This window comes from Equus przewalskii, chromosome 20, assembly GCF_037783145.1.
Source record: "Equus przewalskii isolate Varuska chromosome 20, EquPr2, whole genome shotgun sequence".
Classification (NCBI taxonomy): Eukaryota; Metazoa; Chordata; class Mammalia; order Perissodactyla; family Equidae; genus Equus; species Equus przewalskii.
In genome coordinates this window covers 32434773-32453265 of record NC_091850.1, presented here as the reverse complement: position 1 = coordinate 32453265, position 18493 = coordinate 32434773, and the positions used below count along the sequence as shown (strand labels likewise).

Below are 18493 nucleotides of genomic sequence, written 5' to 3'. Positions count from 1 at the left end.
AAGGCAGCAACTCAGAAAAGGGAGAGTTCACCCTGATCCGGAAAGGCCACTGCCAATTTTCTGGAAGGGGTGCACGTGACCCAGCGCAGAGGTGGGCTGGGGTTAGGCTCATGAGGAGGAGGTAAGAAGAAAGGGCCGCAGAGGGAGCACTGCAGGCAACAGCACGGAGGCAAGAGCGTGGGTGGACTCTGGCTAGAGTAAAGGCCCCACAGAAAAACCGCAGGAGGCGAGGGCTCAAAGTGCTGTAAATGCCAGACTGAAGGCTTTGAATGCCAGACTGAAGATTTTAGATTTTTTTTCTCTCAATAGTAGCAATAGAAGATTTTGGTCCCTGGAAGTGACTGGATAAAAACAGACAAAGAATTACGCTAAGTGAAATAAGCCAGTCACAAAAAGGCAAGTACTGTGTGTTTGTAATTCTATTTATGGGAGGTACCCAGAGTGGTCAAATTCCGAGAGGCAGAAAGTAGAATGGTGGTTGCCAGGAGCCGGTGGGGGGCACTGAGGAGTTGTTTAATGGGTACAGTTTCAGTTAGCAAGATCAAAAGAGTTCTGGAGACTGTTTGCACAACAATGTGAATGTCCTTAATACTACTGAACTGTACTCTTAAAAAAGGTTAAATGGTAGATTTTATGTTACATGTATTTTACCACAATTTAAAAAACAGACCTAGAACTTAGATTAACCTACAAGAGATTAATGTAGTACCGCACAGTAATAAAACCCAACCCTCACACGGTTGTATTTTCCAGGTACTGCATGAGACAGATGCTCCTGTCATCCCTGTCTTTTACAGATGAGACAAGTGAGGGACAGAGAGACTAAATCACTTGTCCAAGGTCACATCCCAAGTGGTGGAACAGGGATTCGTACCCAGGCCGGCCGGTTCACTCAGTGCTTTTACCCACCATGGACACTGGCTTTCAGCATGGGAGACATAACAAAGGTGGGCCGCCAAGAGCCAGACAACATACAGGAAAAGGCATATTGAATGCCTCATCTGTACTTGGCAGTCTGCTAGGGGCTAAGGACACAAAGTGGTAAAAGCAGTTTTTATCCTCAAAGATCTCAGCATCAACTTGGAACCTCAGACTACACACATGAAAAAATAGACCACCATAGGAGAAAGTCATGGAAACTGTCTACATGAGCAGAGAGCAATCTTCAAACAGAGCAGGGCTGTAGCTGGCTTCTCCTCATCAAACCAGGAGCACCTGGCAGCAGCAAGGGCCACAAGGGGATGCCTGCCTGTCAGAAGCACGAGGCATGGGGAACGGGCTCCTGCTACTGGCAGGAGGCTGGACTATGGTCCCTTCTGATTCTAGGACTAGACAATTCTACAAGGGACACAATTGTTAGCATGCCATGCAAATGAGATCTCTTACGTATTCTGCTGAACGTAACTAAAGAAAAATGAGATCAAAAAGAGGAATGTTCTATTGCTATGTATTTTGCTGACTGGAATTAAGGAAAACAAAATGAAAAAGAGGAAATTTCGATATGGGACTCTCAAGGACACATCCTCAAAAGTCCAGGATTAAGCAATAATAAAAGAGCACACAGGGTCTTGGTCTAGCAACTTCTGACTCACCTAAATCTTCATCTAGCTTTGTCTTGGGAGGTTCCCACGGAGGTCTAGCAGCTTTGGCTTTTTCTTGCCTGCTCCCCAACTCTTCCTCAAATTTGTCATATAAGTCACGGAGTCTACTTGTTCCAACTACAGTAGAATCTCCCTTTGAAAAATAAAGGATCAATATTAGGAACTATATTAATAATAGTCATACCAAACAGACCTAAGACCTCTAAGTAATCAAAGATTTATAACAGCAAGATGCCATTTTTCAACCCTCAATTTAAAAAACATTTAAAAACAAGATAACCAACACTGGCAATGATGCTCTGAATCACACACACATTTATGCCTGACACAGTCCTTAGGAAAATGCACTTTGCCAACATTCAGGAATATCAGCACTGTTCGTCTATGCCCTTTTGATATGACAAAAAAATTATGACCCCCTGAGAAGTCATGATACCTGACACCCCCATAGGGAGCATACACTCCCCTACTAAAAATCACTGATAGACTGTCTTCTACAATAATCCAATAATCAAAAAGAAATATCCTATATATTTCCCCACACATACACCCCATAAACAGAGGGATACACACACACACACACACACACACACACACACACACACAGAGTTCAGCAACGTATTCCTAGTTCTCCACTTTTCCCTACTCTCTTCCCAGGTTGGAAATTGTTTTTAATGTCCATACTCTTTGACTTAGTAATTTTCAAAATGTAATGACTAGACCTTTCAGACATAAAAAGAAAATTAAAACAAATCATAAAATCTGCAGTTATCCCAAAAGAGGGTAATTGCTTCTCCTCAGCCTCAACTTGTTACTGACACAGCAAGGCTGGTATGGCTCTCACATTCTTACCACATCAGACGACAAAACGCATAGGCAAATGGTGGGCTTCTGGTTTACCAGCCTTCCTTCTACACTGGAGTTTTAATACATCCATAAAAATGTAAGGGGGAAAAAAACAAAACTGTGCTGTTTAAACTCTCTGTACCTCAATGTCTTCAACTATGTTGTTTTGTTTTAAGAATAATAGCACCTATGGCAGCCATTCTCTCCTTCTTCCTTGCTAATAGAACCATGATGCCTTCAGATTTGGAGCAGAGAACTCCTGACCTAGCGAATGTGGGCTTTCACCCTGAAAGATGTCCCTGTCCTAATCCCCAGAAACTGATATGTTACCTTACATGGCAGAAAGGACTTTACAGATGGGATTAAGGTTACATAATTTGAGATGAGGCGATTATCCCGGATTATCTGGGTGGGCCCAATCTAATACGAGCCCTTAAAATCGAAGAACCTTTCTCAACAGTAGTCAGAGGCGTAACAGAAGCAGAAGATATTCAAAGCACAAGAGGGACTCGACCTGTGCTGCTGGCTTTGAAGACAAATGAAGGGGTCCACGAGCCAAGGAATGCACATGGCCTCTAGAAGCTGGAAACTGCCCTTACCTGCCAGCCAACAAGGACCTCCATCCTATAGCCACAAGGAACTGAACTCTGCCAGCAACCTGAATGAGCAAGAAAACAGATTCTCTCCAAAAAGAAAGGCAGCCCTGCTGACATTCTGATTTGGCCAGTGAGACCCAAGTTTGACTTCTGGCCGACAGAACTATGAGAAATAAATGTGTGTTGTTTTTAAGCCATGAAGTTTCTGGAAGTTTGTTACAGCAGTGATGGAAAACAAATCCCTGGGGAAGACATACAATGCAGTTCTGGCAAAGAGATGGAAGAAAAGATCTGTGGGAGCTCTGGGGAAGTTGCTAGAGGAAGGTTCCACCCGACACTGCCCTCTGTGTCCTGTGTCTGGACAGAGGTGTGTAATGATGTGCTGTCTGGAGCTGCTGCGCTCATCCCGCAACCGTTGTGGAGGCGCCAGAAGACAGCAAACACGAACCTAGAGCCCTGCCATCCCTGAGCCTCTAAATGAAGACCAGCCACCACCTCTCCCCACACGCTTGGTTGAGAAAAATAAGCGCGGCTCATCTAAGTCACGATTAATCAGGTACCATTCCTTACAGCAGCATTCCTAACTGACAGATACCTTCTCTCCAGGGATGTTTGGGGAAGTAAATAAGGGAACATGAGAAGCATGGAGTAAAGTTCTGGCACCATAAAAATGCTTTGTATATGAGCTTTCCCTTCCCTGTATCCCATGAACTATGACTTAAAACCCTGCTCTAATTATCAAGTAGAATATCACACCACTATGAGTGATTTCTCAAACCCTTCTTTCCAAAGACAAGTCTGCTTTCAAGTTCCCTATAGATAAGGGTCCAGTCCAAGTAGAAGCTATTTCCACAAAATTCCAAACAACAGAACATTCTCTTATCTAACCCCATGCACTAATTCTAACACCTCCAACCTCTTATGTCCTCAACCTGTACATATTCATTCCTTCACTCAGTCATTTAATCAGTGAACATTACTGTGTGTCCACCCTGTGGCAAATATGCCTCAATTAATAGGATGGAGGCATAATGCCTATCAGGAGAAAGAGAGAAAACAGAGTGACCAAAAAAAAAAAAAATGGAGACGGAAGAAAGGAAAGGAAAAGAGAAGCAAGTGCACAGAGGAGGTCGTGGAGTCCACCACGCAATGAGAGTGTCGGCTGCTGTGTCCCAGGAGCCCCATTGGGAGCAGCACATGCACTGAGTCTCTAAGAGCCCACTAAGGGTGACGATTCCTGCCATTCCACAGAACCAGCCAACATGATGGGAAACTTCCCATGGTTATCTTTGGTCAAGGTCAGACTCATAAGAAACAAACTCAAATTCTTCCTTATTTCCCATTTTAAGGGAAAAACACACACACACATACATAGCACAAACTGCATAAAGTAGTTATGAGTGAGAGCTTACACCACTACCAGTGTCAAGACTAGCAGTGTCATAAAAAATGCAGAATGAAGAGATACTTTAGTTAATCTACTGCCCTCTTGCCTCTGGCTTTGTAAAACAGCTTTTGTCTATAGCAGTGGTTCTCAACCTGCAGTGGCTTTTTTCCCCCTGGGGACATTTGGCAATGTCTGAAGACAGCTTTGGTTATCACGACTGGGGAAGGGTTCTACTGGCATCCAGTGCATAGAGCCCAGAGATGCTGCTCAACATTCTGCAGCGCACAGTGCAGGCCCCACCACAAAGAACTATCTGGCCCAAAATGCCAATAGCGCCGAGGTTGAGAAACCCTGGTTTCTAGCTCCCCTCCTACTTCAGACCTACCACCTGATCCATGGGGTCACTGGAGTAGTAGTTTTCTGAGTGGGTGCATCGAATCCACACGGGCTTGAGAAGTTCTTCCTCCTCCTCCTCATTTTTGTCAGGTGGCGTCTCCTCCGCCTCTTTTTCCTTGATTGAGGTATAGTTCTTCTCCTTGCCAGAGCTCTGGGTGTCACTCCATCTGTCTTTTTCTTCTTCCCAACGAGCTCTCTTCTTCTCCCTACTTGGGGAGCGACTTCAAAAGGGGACGGAGGAGGCTAATTATTAAAATGTTCTTCCACTGTAAAACTATTCTATCTCACCTGTTCAATTCATTTTTCACCTGAAATGAAAATGCCATGCCAAACCACCATATTTACTTTTGTTAAACCAGTGATTCCCAATCATCAGTCTGGTGGCATCAGAATCACCTGAAGTTCCTTGTTTAAAAATACAAATTCCCAGGCCCTACCCCAGATCTACTTACTGATTCACAGTCTCCAGGGGTGGGGCCCAAGAATCTGTATTTTTAATAATCTCCCCAGGTGATTCTGGTGTGCATCCAGCAGGTTCAGGAACAACTGGCAAACCATAACTCCTAGAAGAGAAAGATATTTGGGGAATATTTGGAAATCTCCACATGTAGACAATTTCGGCAATGAGAATGGTAGTTTTGAAGCCTCCACATCTTGCTTTGCCAAGAAAAAGAAGGCTTCACAAAACATGGTCTCAACTTGGCCATAAATTTAGCCTGAGGACCATAATGCAAGAGTGAACCAGTTACATCTTCCCTAACCATCTCTCTGGAAGCCCACACTTGGGCATTACTGCTTAGAGAACCACCACTTTGCCTAGTTATGATTCCCACAAATACTAATATTAACTCAACTAAAAAGGATAAAACCAACTCTATCTCCTCGAACTTCTGGGGCTTGAAATTTGCAAAGGCCCATCTTATGGATGTGCTTGGAGGGAAAAATCTATAGAATAGATTTTAATTTAAGCCCAAGAAATTTAGGTGGAAACATATAGACCTCGAGAATCCAGACAAGGAGGTAACTGCTTTATCAGTGTTACCCTGGCAGCCTCTGCAGCTCCACTAACAAAGTTACTATTATCCAAGAAAGTATGTATCCAGAGCAAAGTCACAAATTAGCTCTTTCCATCAACTCTACCACTAACTTCTAATTTTACGACAGGGAAAGTGGGAGTGTCTACATTGTATACATTGGAGGTAAGGGGTGAGTGATTAGAAAGATTATACATATTGATTACTTATTAATTTCTAAATATTCTAATGTACATCATTAGCTTTGTTACCAGAAAAAAAAAGTTACTATAAAGCAAAATGTATATACATTCACCGTAAAAAAAAAATCAAAGCATTAACAGAAATAAAACAAAAATCACCTGTAACACCAGAAATGACCACTAAATTTACAAATATGTTAAAACATATAAATATATGAAAGTATAGAAATATACACATTTTAACAAACAAGGAACTCCATAGCCTGCCCTTCTCACTCAATAGTAAGTCAGGAACACCTTTTTATTTCAGTACCTCTATATCTGAACCATTTTTAATAATTGCACATTATTCTTTCATATGTATACATCATAATTTAACAAATGTGTCCACAGTCACTTAGGTTGTTACCGTGTTTTTGCCATCACAAACAATGCTACCATAAACACACGTGTTCTTTGCCCATTTTATTTCACACAAAAAAGTGTGTACCTTTTTTTTTAAGCTTTCTCTCCAGATAAGCAGTACCAGTTTAGACCAATCAAAACCATCCACAAGTTCCTGTTTCCACATATCCTGTCAACATGATCGTTTTTAATCTTTGCCTTTCTGATGGGAAAAGTATCTCATTTAATTTATCTTGCAATTTTTTATCACTACCGAAATGACACATTTCGTGTTCACTTCTTTTATGAATATCCAGTCATATGCTATGCCAATGTTATTTAAACTAGGATTATAGTCTTACTGAAAGAGTTTTTATTAAGATAATCACCCTTCTGACAAACGTAATGGAATCTTTTTCAGTTTTTTGTTTTCCTTTTATTCCTTTTTATTGCTACAAACAACTTTTTTATATGGCCAAATCTAGAGAATTTTTTTATATTTCCTGCCTTAGTGTTATGCTTGGAATTCCATTCCAAGGTTAAATATTTTATGTTTTCTTCAGTTACTTTTAATATTAATTTTTTTACTCTCTCTTCAAGATATAAAGCAGAAATCTAATTTCAGTTTTCTCCTCCATACGGCTCACCAATGGTCCCCATGTCAGTTTCTCCTCTGATGTGAAACAACTTTATGATAGGTGTAAATTTTTATATATTCTTGAATATTGCTCAATATTTGTTTCATTGATCTATTTATACCCATATCAAATTGCTGTAACTACATGTTTATAGAATATTTTAATACTACTAGACAAAGTGTTTCCGCATTATTATTTTTCTTCATCATTCTCACTTCTGTTCCAAAGAAGAATCCGAGTCATTATGAAGTTCTAAAACCAGTACTTTGACTTAAGTTACATCAAAATTGTAGATTATTTTGAAGACAACTGGTATTTTTATACTATCTTCCACTTCCACTACAGGAACATGGCATGCCCTCCATTCATTGACATCACCTTCTTTGTCATCAGCTACATTTATAGTTTCTTCCCATTAATCTACATATTTTTTTAAGTTTACTAAGATATTTAATTTTAATTAATTTAACTTTTCTATAGTGAATCTACATTTTGCTTTCCTGTTACATTTTCTAAGTAGGTATTCCTTGTATTTAAGGAGTCTATTAATTTGGGTATGTTTATTTTATAACTGTCAACTTCAGTGAGTTAATTCTCTTTCTTTGTTAGCTGATCCTCTTGAATTTTCCTGATAATACCATTAGCTAATAATGGCAACTCTTAGCTCCCAATGGTGTGGTTTTGTTTGTTTTTGGTGTTTACTGAGAACCTGACACTCTGCTAGGCATTTTACTGACACTCACATTTAATCCTTACAAGAATCCTATGAGGCAGATATGAACATCTCCTACAGAGGAAACAGAATTAGAAACTACATCACTTGCCCAATATCACAATGCTAGTAAGTGGTATTCAGATGCTAATATGGCTGTTTGACACAGACATTTTGACATGTACTAAAAATCCCACCAAATGCTTATTATTATCATCACGGGCAAAAGACATCCTCATCCCCTCCCCTTTAGGCAGGTGTCTTGAATGTTGGATGGTCAGGGGTGTCTGTTGTGAATACCAATTAGTACTTTTTTTTCTTTTTTTTTAACACTTTGAGGGGGGCATTTCAAAACAGGAGCAAAACATCTTTTTTAGGTGTCTCAGGCATTCCAAACTTCAAAATCCAAACTCAAAATTGTTTAACAATATGCTATATTACACTATGATAAGTTTTCTCCTTTACAGTATTTACAACTCTAATTTTTATTTTCTCATCTACTGCATTAGCTAGAACTCGCAGAATCCAAGTCTGCCTTCTCCACAAGCGACTTGGCACTGGAAAAGAAACCACTAGACCAAAGAGATTTCCAGCACTCTACATTAAAAATCATCAACCTCAAATGGGTCTTCAGTGATGTCCACCAACACAATATCTTGGCTTTTTTCCTATCCTTGTCTCCTTTTTCTCCTCCTCCTCAGGCCCTTTCTCACTGAACAAACTCTTCCTAGTTATCTCATCTACTCCATGGCATTTACTATTTCAGCTGGGATCTCTTTTCTGAACTTTACACCGGTACATCCAATTAACTACCACATAATTCCATTTGGTTGTCTCATAGATTCTGAACTCCACATGCCCAAAATTGAACCCCTCTTGCCTCTTAGTATCCCTCACTCACCCTCAACGGGGAACACCAGATCTCAGCTGTTACTTTTCTTCCCTCATGATCAGTTATCAGGTCCTGCAGACTCAATCTCATAAATATCTGTCAATTACCTCTACCTTTCCCCATTACCACTCTCATTGCCCTGATCTAGGCACAATCACTTCTTTCGTGAATTACTACAAGTCTTCTAAACTCACTTCCCAGCCTCCAGGGTTGACCTTCTCAGAGCATTTCTCCACCCTGCAACCTTCACACGTGCTCTTCTCTCTTCCTCTGCCACTCCCTTCCCTACTGCATTCCCACACATACTTCAGCTATCAGGAAAATGTCCATTTCTCTAGGACTACCCCAGACTGAGTTTTTCATTGCTGTGTTCCCAGAACAAGATGTAACTGCTCCATCAAAAGCACTTCTCACAGCACTTAACTTCCTTATTCTCGTAAAATGGGGACTCCTGTTAACGACTATATCACTTGCACCAGTATAACACCTGGGACAGACAAGAAGACAATGTTTTTCACTTGTTTACTGATTAAGTTGCACAATGTTAGGTAACAATGATAGGCAAAGGGGCCTCCTTGTCTTTTTTCTAACTTGTATGGGAAAGCCTATAAGGTTTCTGAATTAAATTTGGTTCTTCTGAGATAGTGTCATCATGCTCATCATGAGATAATGTTCTGCATCTTATTTAAAAAGTCTGCTTATATTCTTTGCTCACTCACGTTTTTACTCATAAATAGATGCTGCTTTTATTTTACATACTGAATAGGCAGGTAGATAACCCTACAGATTCTGACACAAAGAATTAGAGATTGCCTATTACCAATCTATCTATCCATGCAATCTTGGAACAAACTCAGTTGTTTTAACACACTACTGAAAACAACTTGCTAATATACTAAAGCATTTTTATATCCATATTTGTAAGAGAGATTGTCTTGTAGTTTTCTTTTCATTGATTAGGCTTTGCCATCTGGGTTTTCCTGGTATCAGAGCATGAGCTGAGCTTTCCTTCCATCTTCTTCAGTGTTCTAGAACAGTTTAAAAATTTTGGAAGATGGTACAAATTCAACTGTTTCATTTTTTCCCATGGTTATCAGCCTATTAAAATTTCCTGCTTCTTGTGTAAAGTTTGTAATTTTTGTTTTCCTAGAAATCAACCCATCACATCCAAGTTTGTTAATTTTTTAAATATCTGTACTTAGACCAACGTAGTGTAATTTTTAAATCTCATTCATTCCTATAATAATACTTATATAATATAATAATATATAATATAAATATAATAATTCTTTCTTATACCTAAGGAAATATGTTTCTCTTTTCTTGACTTGCCATTTTTTTTTTTAAGATTTTATTTTTTTTGTTTTTCTCCCCAAAGCCCCCCCAGTACATAGTTGTATATTCTTCATCATGGGTCCCTCTAGTTGTGGCACGTGGGACGCTGCTCCAGCGTGGCTTGACGAGCAGCGCCATGTCCGCGCCCAGGACCCGAACCAACGAAACACTGGGCCACCTGCAGCAGAGAGCGCCAACTCAACCACTCCGCCATGGGGCCAGCCCCTTGACTTGCCATTTTTTAACTTGTATGACCTTGCAAAGAAAGGCCTTGCATTTATTTACAATATTGTTATATTGCTATAGTTCTGTTTTCGAGTTCATCAATTTATTTTATCTTTAAATCCCTTTTTCTGCTTTTCTTATACTCTACCAATTTCTCGAGGCAAGTGATCAGATAATTACACATATGGTTACCGTTTATTTGGCACTAACTTTGGGCCAATTCTAAGTGTTTTACATGTTTTATCTCAATGACCCCTCACCACTCAATAAGGCAAGTATAACTGTCCTTATTTCAGACAAAGACATTGAGGCTTAAAAAGGTTAGACATCTTTGCCCAAGAACAAAGTTGGGAAAACTAATAAATTATTCCAGATCTGTCAGATTCCAGAGTGCTGTTTGTAATTACTATTATATGAGATTATGAATTTTACTTCTTGATATACAACTTCTTACATCCTCTAAGTGTGGGTTCACAGCAATCTCAATGTCATTTTTCTAAATAAAGTGTGACTGCAGTTTTGCTCTTTTTTCCTGAAACAAGTAAATTTAAGAGCATAATTATGAATTTCCAAGGTTTTCTTCAAAAACACTTGAATTATTAACAAAGTTTTATACCAATTAAGGTCAGAAAAAGTGGCCCATATAACTTATAATTTTTGGAAATTTATCAAGATTTTCTTTGTGCATAATCAGTACATCTTGAAAGTAAAGATTTTTCAGTTCCTGGCTGCATTAGCTTTTCGCAGGGCATTTTGGACAGACTCTTAGGCTATTTTGAAGACTTGGCTGATACTCTGCACAAGCACAAAATCTGAATTCAAGGAGATAATCCTATGACTTCTTTCAGTGTCAACTCCTTGCTTACCTTCCAGATCTCTTATACTCTTTTTTGTAGGACCTTTCCAGAGATGGTGATCTTCGGCTGTCCCGGTGCCTGTGTCTCTCCCGTTCCCGCTCTCTTAAAGGAATTAATACACAGAGCTGTTTTCAACAGAAAGACTCAAAAACACCATCTCTTTTCACTGAATGCATCTTCTAAATAAATGGACTTCACCTAAGAATTTTTCAGGCACTATTCTCTATGGGACTTTTTTATTCATCCTTCATTTAGTAGAGGACAAAGGAGCTTTTCACTTTACAGAAGTTAACTAACTTGGACATTTTTTGCTGTTTTCTTTAAAGAAAGAAGTCATAACTTGATGCTGAGCAAGAAAGGGAATTTTATCATAATCTTCTCTCAAGAGCTTCCAACCAGCCAATCCTTGGTTATTTAACTTACAGGGAAAACTTTAAAGGATTCTACTGCCTATTGATTTCTAGAAAACTCTCAAATTCATTCATAAAATAAATGCAAATTAAAGCTTTTATAGTAAAAATTAGGACAAGGTTCTATAATGAAAGACCTCTAAACTCTTATAGGTGACAGGCCTGGGTTGTAGTTCTAGCTATCACTAGCTGCCATGAGACTCTAAGTCACTTTACCTTTAAATGCTATTTTCATCTAGAAAAAACTCTAAACGGGGATGCTCAGTTTACCCAATGTAAAAGAAGAATGAGGGAGTTTAAAACCTTCCAATGTAAAACTAGCATTTAATAACAATAAAAACTTCTGAGTCTATTTAATAAGTATAGTGAAGATATGGAACAAAAATCAGAACTTTAGTGTGTTTGAATCAGAACTATATCTAAGGCAAATAACCACCCAATCTTAGAACAGAAAAAAAAAAAGCTATAGTTAGCCTGAGTCCAGCAAGACTATAAAAATTTCTCAATTCCAAAATATTTCCCAACCTATAGCCAAACAGAAGAAATGTCAATGTATCAAAGTCAAAACTTACGAAACTGAGAGCAGTGACTGCTTAGATATTAAAACAAAAATTGTTTTTTCACTTAAAGCTCACCCCAACCTCAGAAAAGACTCCTCTGAATAATCTTCTTTGGGACAGACACAATCTTCAGGCACACACCAGGTGTCCAAAACAGAGTAGCTAGAGCTTGTGATTCCACACCCTTCATCTGATACACTTCTAAAATTCCACTTTACTTTTAGGAAGTAAATCCCAATTATAGAAACTAGTGAGCAGTACCACATGTCCAAGATACAGTGTAATTCATAATGGCATGGCTGCTGAAAAGAATAATAGCCCAAAGTTCCAAAGAAAAACTCTATTTAGAGAAAATTTCTCATTTTTGTTTTTAACATCTAGGCAATAGAATTTTGCATTCAAGAACAGCACTTCTGATGATGATCACTACCTCTGAGCGGGTCTAAACTGAAAAGACCAATTTGGGGATAAATCACATTAATAACGCTCTATCAGGAACCCATGTAAAGCAAGAAAAACCATGTTTGGGTTACTTTTCCAAAAGCTCTTCCTTGTTTGCGAGCATTAGGATATTCCGTAGGTACATAATACTGGCTCTCCAATGGCTACACACGGTCCTGGCAACAGGACAGCTCTGTGGACAAGTGTGCTGTAGCACTACTCACTGGAAGCCACTGCACTGTTCCCCATTGCACAGCAGAGTGTTCGGTGCACTGCATCTGCGGCTGTTTATTTCCCATCCCCCACAGCAACCTTGCTCTTTCATAACAAACACATTTATCCACTTCTTCATAAACTTTTTCTAGAAATAGGTTGCCCTAAAACAGCCCTGTAATTATTATTATTCAAGCACATTTCAGAGGAGGAGAAAAAGAAGGAAGACGGAATTTGTAAAAGGTTCGATTCACCTACCCCAAGAAGCAAGGGGAGAAGTAGTCAGAGGACAGACTATAGAATTTACAGAAACTTAACACAATCTAAGGCACCAATCTGTGAAGTTTTGGTTTTTTGCAATATACTTCTAGAAGTTATATTAGGACATCATGTGCCCTATGTTTATTTCACAGAAGCATTCCACATAAGATAGATAACTGACACTCCACCTAAGACCTCTAAGGGAGCCAATTATAATGTGGCTGTGCCACTAAGGCAGCTCCAGGACAAAAGCCCCAGGTACAGCATTATAAAACCATTCCAATGTAAATAAAGGCCATTTAGAAAGAAGAGCCAACAGCCTAAGTAGGTCCTTCATAAGAAGTTGTGGTTTAGGATAATAGAGATTAATGTAATTCTTTTGGCACTGGATTTCACTTACTGATAGAGATCCTCAGTTTACAGGACATCTGAGTTTCTTCAAACATATAACTCCAAGTTTATGCCTAGATGGAAAAATTTAGGATTTTACAGCACAGCCCTAAAAACTCCTCTAACTAACGCACCCCAAAACAGATTTTTAAAAATGCTATCTAGAATGTTAAAGTTTGCAGCAAAATGTTTCCCCAGAGGTAGGATTATTAACAATCACTTTAAAGACTGAAGAAAACGTTTAAACTCTTTCCAGTTTGGATTTTCACCATAAAATTGTAAAATAAACAATCACAGGCCTCTGCCAACTAGTCCATCATGGAATAATTAAGAACAAAATTGACCAGAAACAGTAATTCATGCTGATAAGATTTTTTAAAAGTTTACTGACGCTCGGTCAGCTTTGGCCCACCAGAAACCACTCATCTCTGCAGGAAACACGCTCCCTTCTACCTTCCACTGGGCGTTGGGGAAAGGCAACAACGCATTTCCTTCCAAACCTTCAGAGCATTCTTCAGGTGAGAATAACCATTACCATTTACTGGCAAAATGTTCAGAATCACACCAACAGTCATGAGAAAAACATGGAAACCAAGAAGTGAACCGATTGCACAGGAGCCAAGACCAGCTCTCTAAAACCCAAACAACCAAGTGGTCTGGTTTGGGGAGCTCAAATATTTTTAGCACAGAAGTTCCACAAGACAATGAAGGTAAACAACCACAGGGGACAGAACGAGAAGCACTGTTACTAGCTTGACAACTGGAAAACCTCAAATCTTCATCAATATAAAGAGTTCACTGAAGGGATAAATAAATATTAGTACAATCATTATCTGTGTATTTGTATTTTTTCCATCTAACCCAACGTTCTTAGGCTTTTGGGATAAGAGACACCACCTCTTGAGAATCTGCTGTGAGCTACCAATTTACTTATAGAAAAACATACACACACATAACATTTTGCATATAACTTCAGAGCATTTCTAGAAGGCCATCAATGAACCCAAGTTTAAGAACATCTGCTCAACACCTTATTCTCTTGTATATACAGATATTTGGTATTCTGAAAAACAGAAATGAAATCTGGAATGGAATAATATTTTTTAAATACAACTTTCTTCCATATAAATGTGTTTCAATACAACAAAACAGGTTAAAAGCTATTTTTGAAAACTGTAATTTGATAATGTGTAACTAACATTATTTCATTTTACACGGAAACAGAGCAAGAAGGCAACAATGTACAATAAACTTCCACTTATCCTAAAAATCAGAAAGCAGGCTCTGCTTGTTAACTAGGTTGATTCCTAATTGATAACATACGCAGGTCATCAATTCCAAAGGAAGACAAGTGCCATAGCCTGATACAATGATCACACTGAACATAATTAAGTATGATAACACACACAAAAATACAAGATCTTTCATTGGATCATCACCAAATATCAACTGTATTATGGAGAGTAATCAGCTTACATTCACCGAAATGAATCTACATTGATAATTTTGGAATGCTTCTCAAAAGTGGCTTTTTCTGACATCAACTTCTTTACTTGTCAGTTGTCTCTTCCTCTTTAAAACAGCCCCAGACAAGATTTCTTTCCTTTTATAAATTGACCTCTTTGTTTGGTTTGCTGATACACAAAAATGGCAGAGGTGTCTGGGCCTCTGCAGTTCATAAGAAACACACATGTGCTGTACCTGCTCCGCTCGTAGCTCCGGTGACGGGACGGCGTTCTCCCTCGGTCATAATCTGACCTGTAGCGGCTCTCTTGCCTTCTCCGGTCAGGACTTCGGCCTCGCTCCCGCCGATCCAAGGACCGATGCCTCTCTCCTCGCCCATGACTGTGATCCCGGTGCCTGTGATCATCGTAATGCTTGAGCCTTTCCGGGGACCTTCTCTCACTGGGAGCCTTTGGGAGTGGGTATGGAGGGAGATGCCTAAAGTGAGGACTGCTGCTGTTATTAGCACTGGGTGGGAAAGAACTGGGGTTGTTCTGGAAGCTATTAAAATTGGGAGGTGGGAAATTGTGATGTGAGTACCCCGGAGGGTACTGATAATTGACCTGCTGTGGCATGACTGGAGGGGGTGGAGGGTGGGGCATGGAAGGAGGGGGCATCATGAAAGGGAAAGTGCCCTGTCCAGGAGGTGCTCCAGGGACCGGAGGGTTATTAGGACAGGGCATCGGAGGTGGTATGGGAGGAAAACAAGGAGGCACCGGGAAGGGGGGCCGCATCTGGTGGTTGGGAAAGGGGGGCCGGATTGGGCAGGGGGGAAGAGGGCCTTGTGCTGACGGAGGCATAGGTGGAGGGAAGGGTACAAAGTCTGGTCGTGGAGGCAGAAAATTGGGGGCTGGAGAGTTTGAGAATGTGGTGGAAGGGGCACTTGGAGGTTCATATTGATATTGCACAGGAGGCTGCTGAGGGTGAAGCAGTCTCAGATTTTGGGGCCTGAAGGCTGGTGCTGAGGGTCTGGCTCCATGTCCTCCTCGCCCTCGGGGACACCCTCGTCCTGGGTGGAACGACATTCTATGACTTCGTTGGAGGAAAGAAAAAGAAAAAGAGAACCTCACTATGTAAACAGGGTTTCACAAATGCCTGACCATCTTCAAGAGCAATTAACAGACCCCTTAGGCCGCTGGAATATTCCACTCATCTAATACTGAGTTCTCTGTATTATCTGAAACTCTTCTGGGCCAATAAACTCCTCTTCCCCTGTCTCAGCCACACAATCCACTGCCTCGGTCAGTCCCTGGACCTTATCAATCCCTACAGCAGCTCCACCTCCAGAATGACCAATTCAACGAGCCATTGTTCAACCATTTGCTATCATGTCCTCGTTCAAGTTCCCCAAATATCTTGACCTCACCATGTCATCCCGTTTTGTGCAGGTGCACCAGCATCTTCCTGTTTTCACCTTCCTCCCCACTCAGCAGACTCCAGAAAATCAACGTAACATGTCCTAAAAGGAATTAATGATCTTCCCCTACAAGACATGACTTGCTCCTTTTTTAGTGTTTCCTATCTCAATAGATGATACCATTTATTGGTCCTCAAGTTACACACCAGGGAATCATCTAACAACTTTTCCTCCCTGTGATAAGAAAAACAACTTTTTGAAAAACAACTTTTGCTTTTCTGAGTTACTGCCTAGGCATCTTACATGACAACCATGCTCACACCCAGAGTCTGGACACGTAGATAAGAATCTGAGTTTAGGATTCCCGCCATTAAGTTTCTGCGTTGCTTTTCCCAGTGCTCCTTTTAAAATAACCACTTAGAGTTAAGCCTGCAAAAAGTTAGTGACCTCCGCCACAACCACCTTATAAGTACAGTCATGAGTCACTTAACAATGGGGTAGTTCTGAAAAATGTGTGGTTAGGTGAGTTCATTGTTGTGCGAACACTGTAGAGTGTATTTATACACACCTAGATGGTATAGTCTACTACACACCTAGGCTATATGGTACTCATCTTATGGGACCTCTGTCATTGACTGAAAGTCATTATGTGGCGCGTGACTGTAATAGGTGCTTGCTACCCAGCTCTCTATCTCCTGTTTGCTCATGACCTGGGACGGAGGACTGCCATTCCCCGGGCTCATCGCGCCCCCTCGCTTCTGGATCTGTAATAAATTTTGTGACTGCTTCCTTTGGGTGGGTGTACTGAAACTGCGCCTTCAATCAAAACTACCCGTAGGTTTCACCTCCGCAAAGTCAGAGCTCGGATGCTGAGGGTGTGTCCAGTGGTTTTTCTGTAAACATCTTCACAATAAACATCTTTGTCACAAACATTTTCACTGCATAACTAACTGGTGAAGGTGTTTGCAGCGAAAATGCTGGGGCAAAGATGTCTATGGCAAAGACGCTTACCACAAAACTACCTAGAACCGCTGAGGAGCTACCTGCCGACCCCATGTGGGAAGCTTTCCCCTACTCATCCAGCAGGTCATAATCTGCACATTCATAATTCTATACACCAGCTCTGGCTTCTCAACACACTCCCTTATCCTCTTTAGCTAAAAACTTATTTTAAAACTCCTATCATTCCATCTTTATAAATACTTGAGTTCATGCACTTCACACCATCATCTCTTGCCTGGCTCCTATAACAACACCCTTGCTGGCCTTTCTACAACCATTATCACTGCCCTCCAGGCCTTTGTTAGGTTCTCTGCTCTCATACACTCTGTGCATCCTCTTGGCATGCCTCAGAGATACCGTAGCCTCTGTTCCAGACCACCACAATAAAGCAAATACCGAATCACACCAATTTTTGGTTTCCTAGTGCATCTAAAAGTTATGTTGCAAATGTTGGAGAGGACATGGAGAACAGGGAACTCTCAAACACTGCAGGTGGGGATGCAAACTTATGCAGCCACTATGGAAAAACAGTATGGAGATTTCCCAAAAGATTAAAATAGAAATACCATACAACCCAGCTATTCCACTACTGAGTATTTATCCAAAGAACTTGAAATCCACAATTTGAAGAGACTTTTGCACTCCTATGTTCACTGTGGCATTATTCACAATAGCCAAGATATGGAAGCATCCTAAGTGCCCATCGACTGATGACTAGATAAAGATGTGATATATATACAATGCAATACTACTCAGCCATTAAAAAAAAAAGACAAAATCATCCCATTAGCAACAACCTGGATGGACCTTGAAGGTATTATGTTAAGTGAAATAAGCCAGACAAAGACAAACACCGTATGATTTCACTCATATGTGGAAGATAAACTAACACATGGACAAAGAGAACAGATTAGTGGTTACCAGAGGGGAAGGGGGTTGGGGGTGGGCATAAGGGGTAAAAGGATGCATTTATGTGGTGACTGACAAATAATAACATACAAATGAAATCCCACAATGTTATAAACTATTATGACCTCAATAAAATTTTTATAAAAAAAGGTATGTTGCACTTTTCTGGGACTTTGAGAGAAGTGTAGGTGACACAATGCATTTTATGAACATTTTTGGTTTAAGGGAATGTTGTGACTGGTGGTTTGATCTTCTATGCAGACCACTAAAACTTTCTCCATATCAGCAATAAGACTGCTTTGCCTTCTTATCATTCGTGTGTTCACTGAAGTAACACTTTCCATGTCTTTCAAGAACTTTTC

At 40.2% G+C, this 18493-nt stretch overlaps 1 protein-coding gene across 31 annotated transcripts in view; it reads right to left on the bottom strand.

Moving 5' to 3' along the window:
• DROSHA (drosha ribonuclease III) overlaps nt 1-18493 on the bottom strand; it is a 120268-nt gene that overhangs the window by 98457 nt on the left and 3318 nt on the right. For 9 of the 31 annotated variants that reach the window (XM_008536904.2, XM_008536911.2, XM_070587123.1 and 6 more), the window contains 5 exons: nt 15062-15895; nt 11095-11187; nt 5279-5389; nt 4816-5047; nt 1593-1734 (listed from right to left, as the gene is read on the bottom strand). In XM_008536904.2, coding sequence (XP_008535126.1) covers nt 1593-1734; nt 4816-5047; nt 5279-5389; nt 11095-11187; nt 15062-15895 — 1412 coding nt within the window. The remainder of the gene's footprint in view (nt 1-1592; nt 1735-4815; nt 5048-5278; nt 5390-11094; nt 11188-15061; nt 15896-18493) is intronic. The other 22 variants (XM_008536938.2, XM_070587135.1, XM_070587139.1 and 19 more) reach the window with 3 other exon arrangements.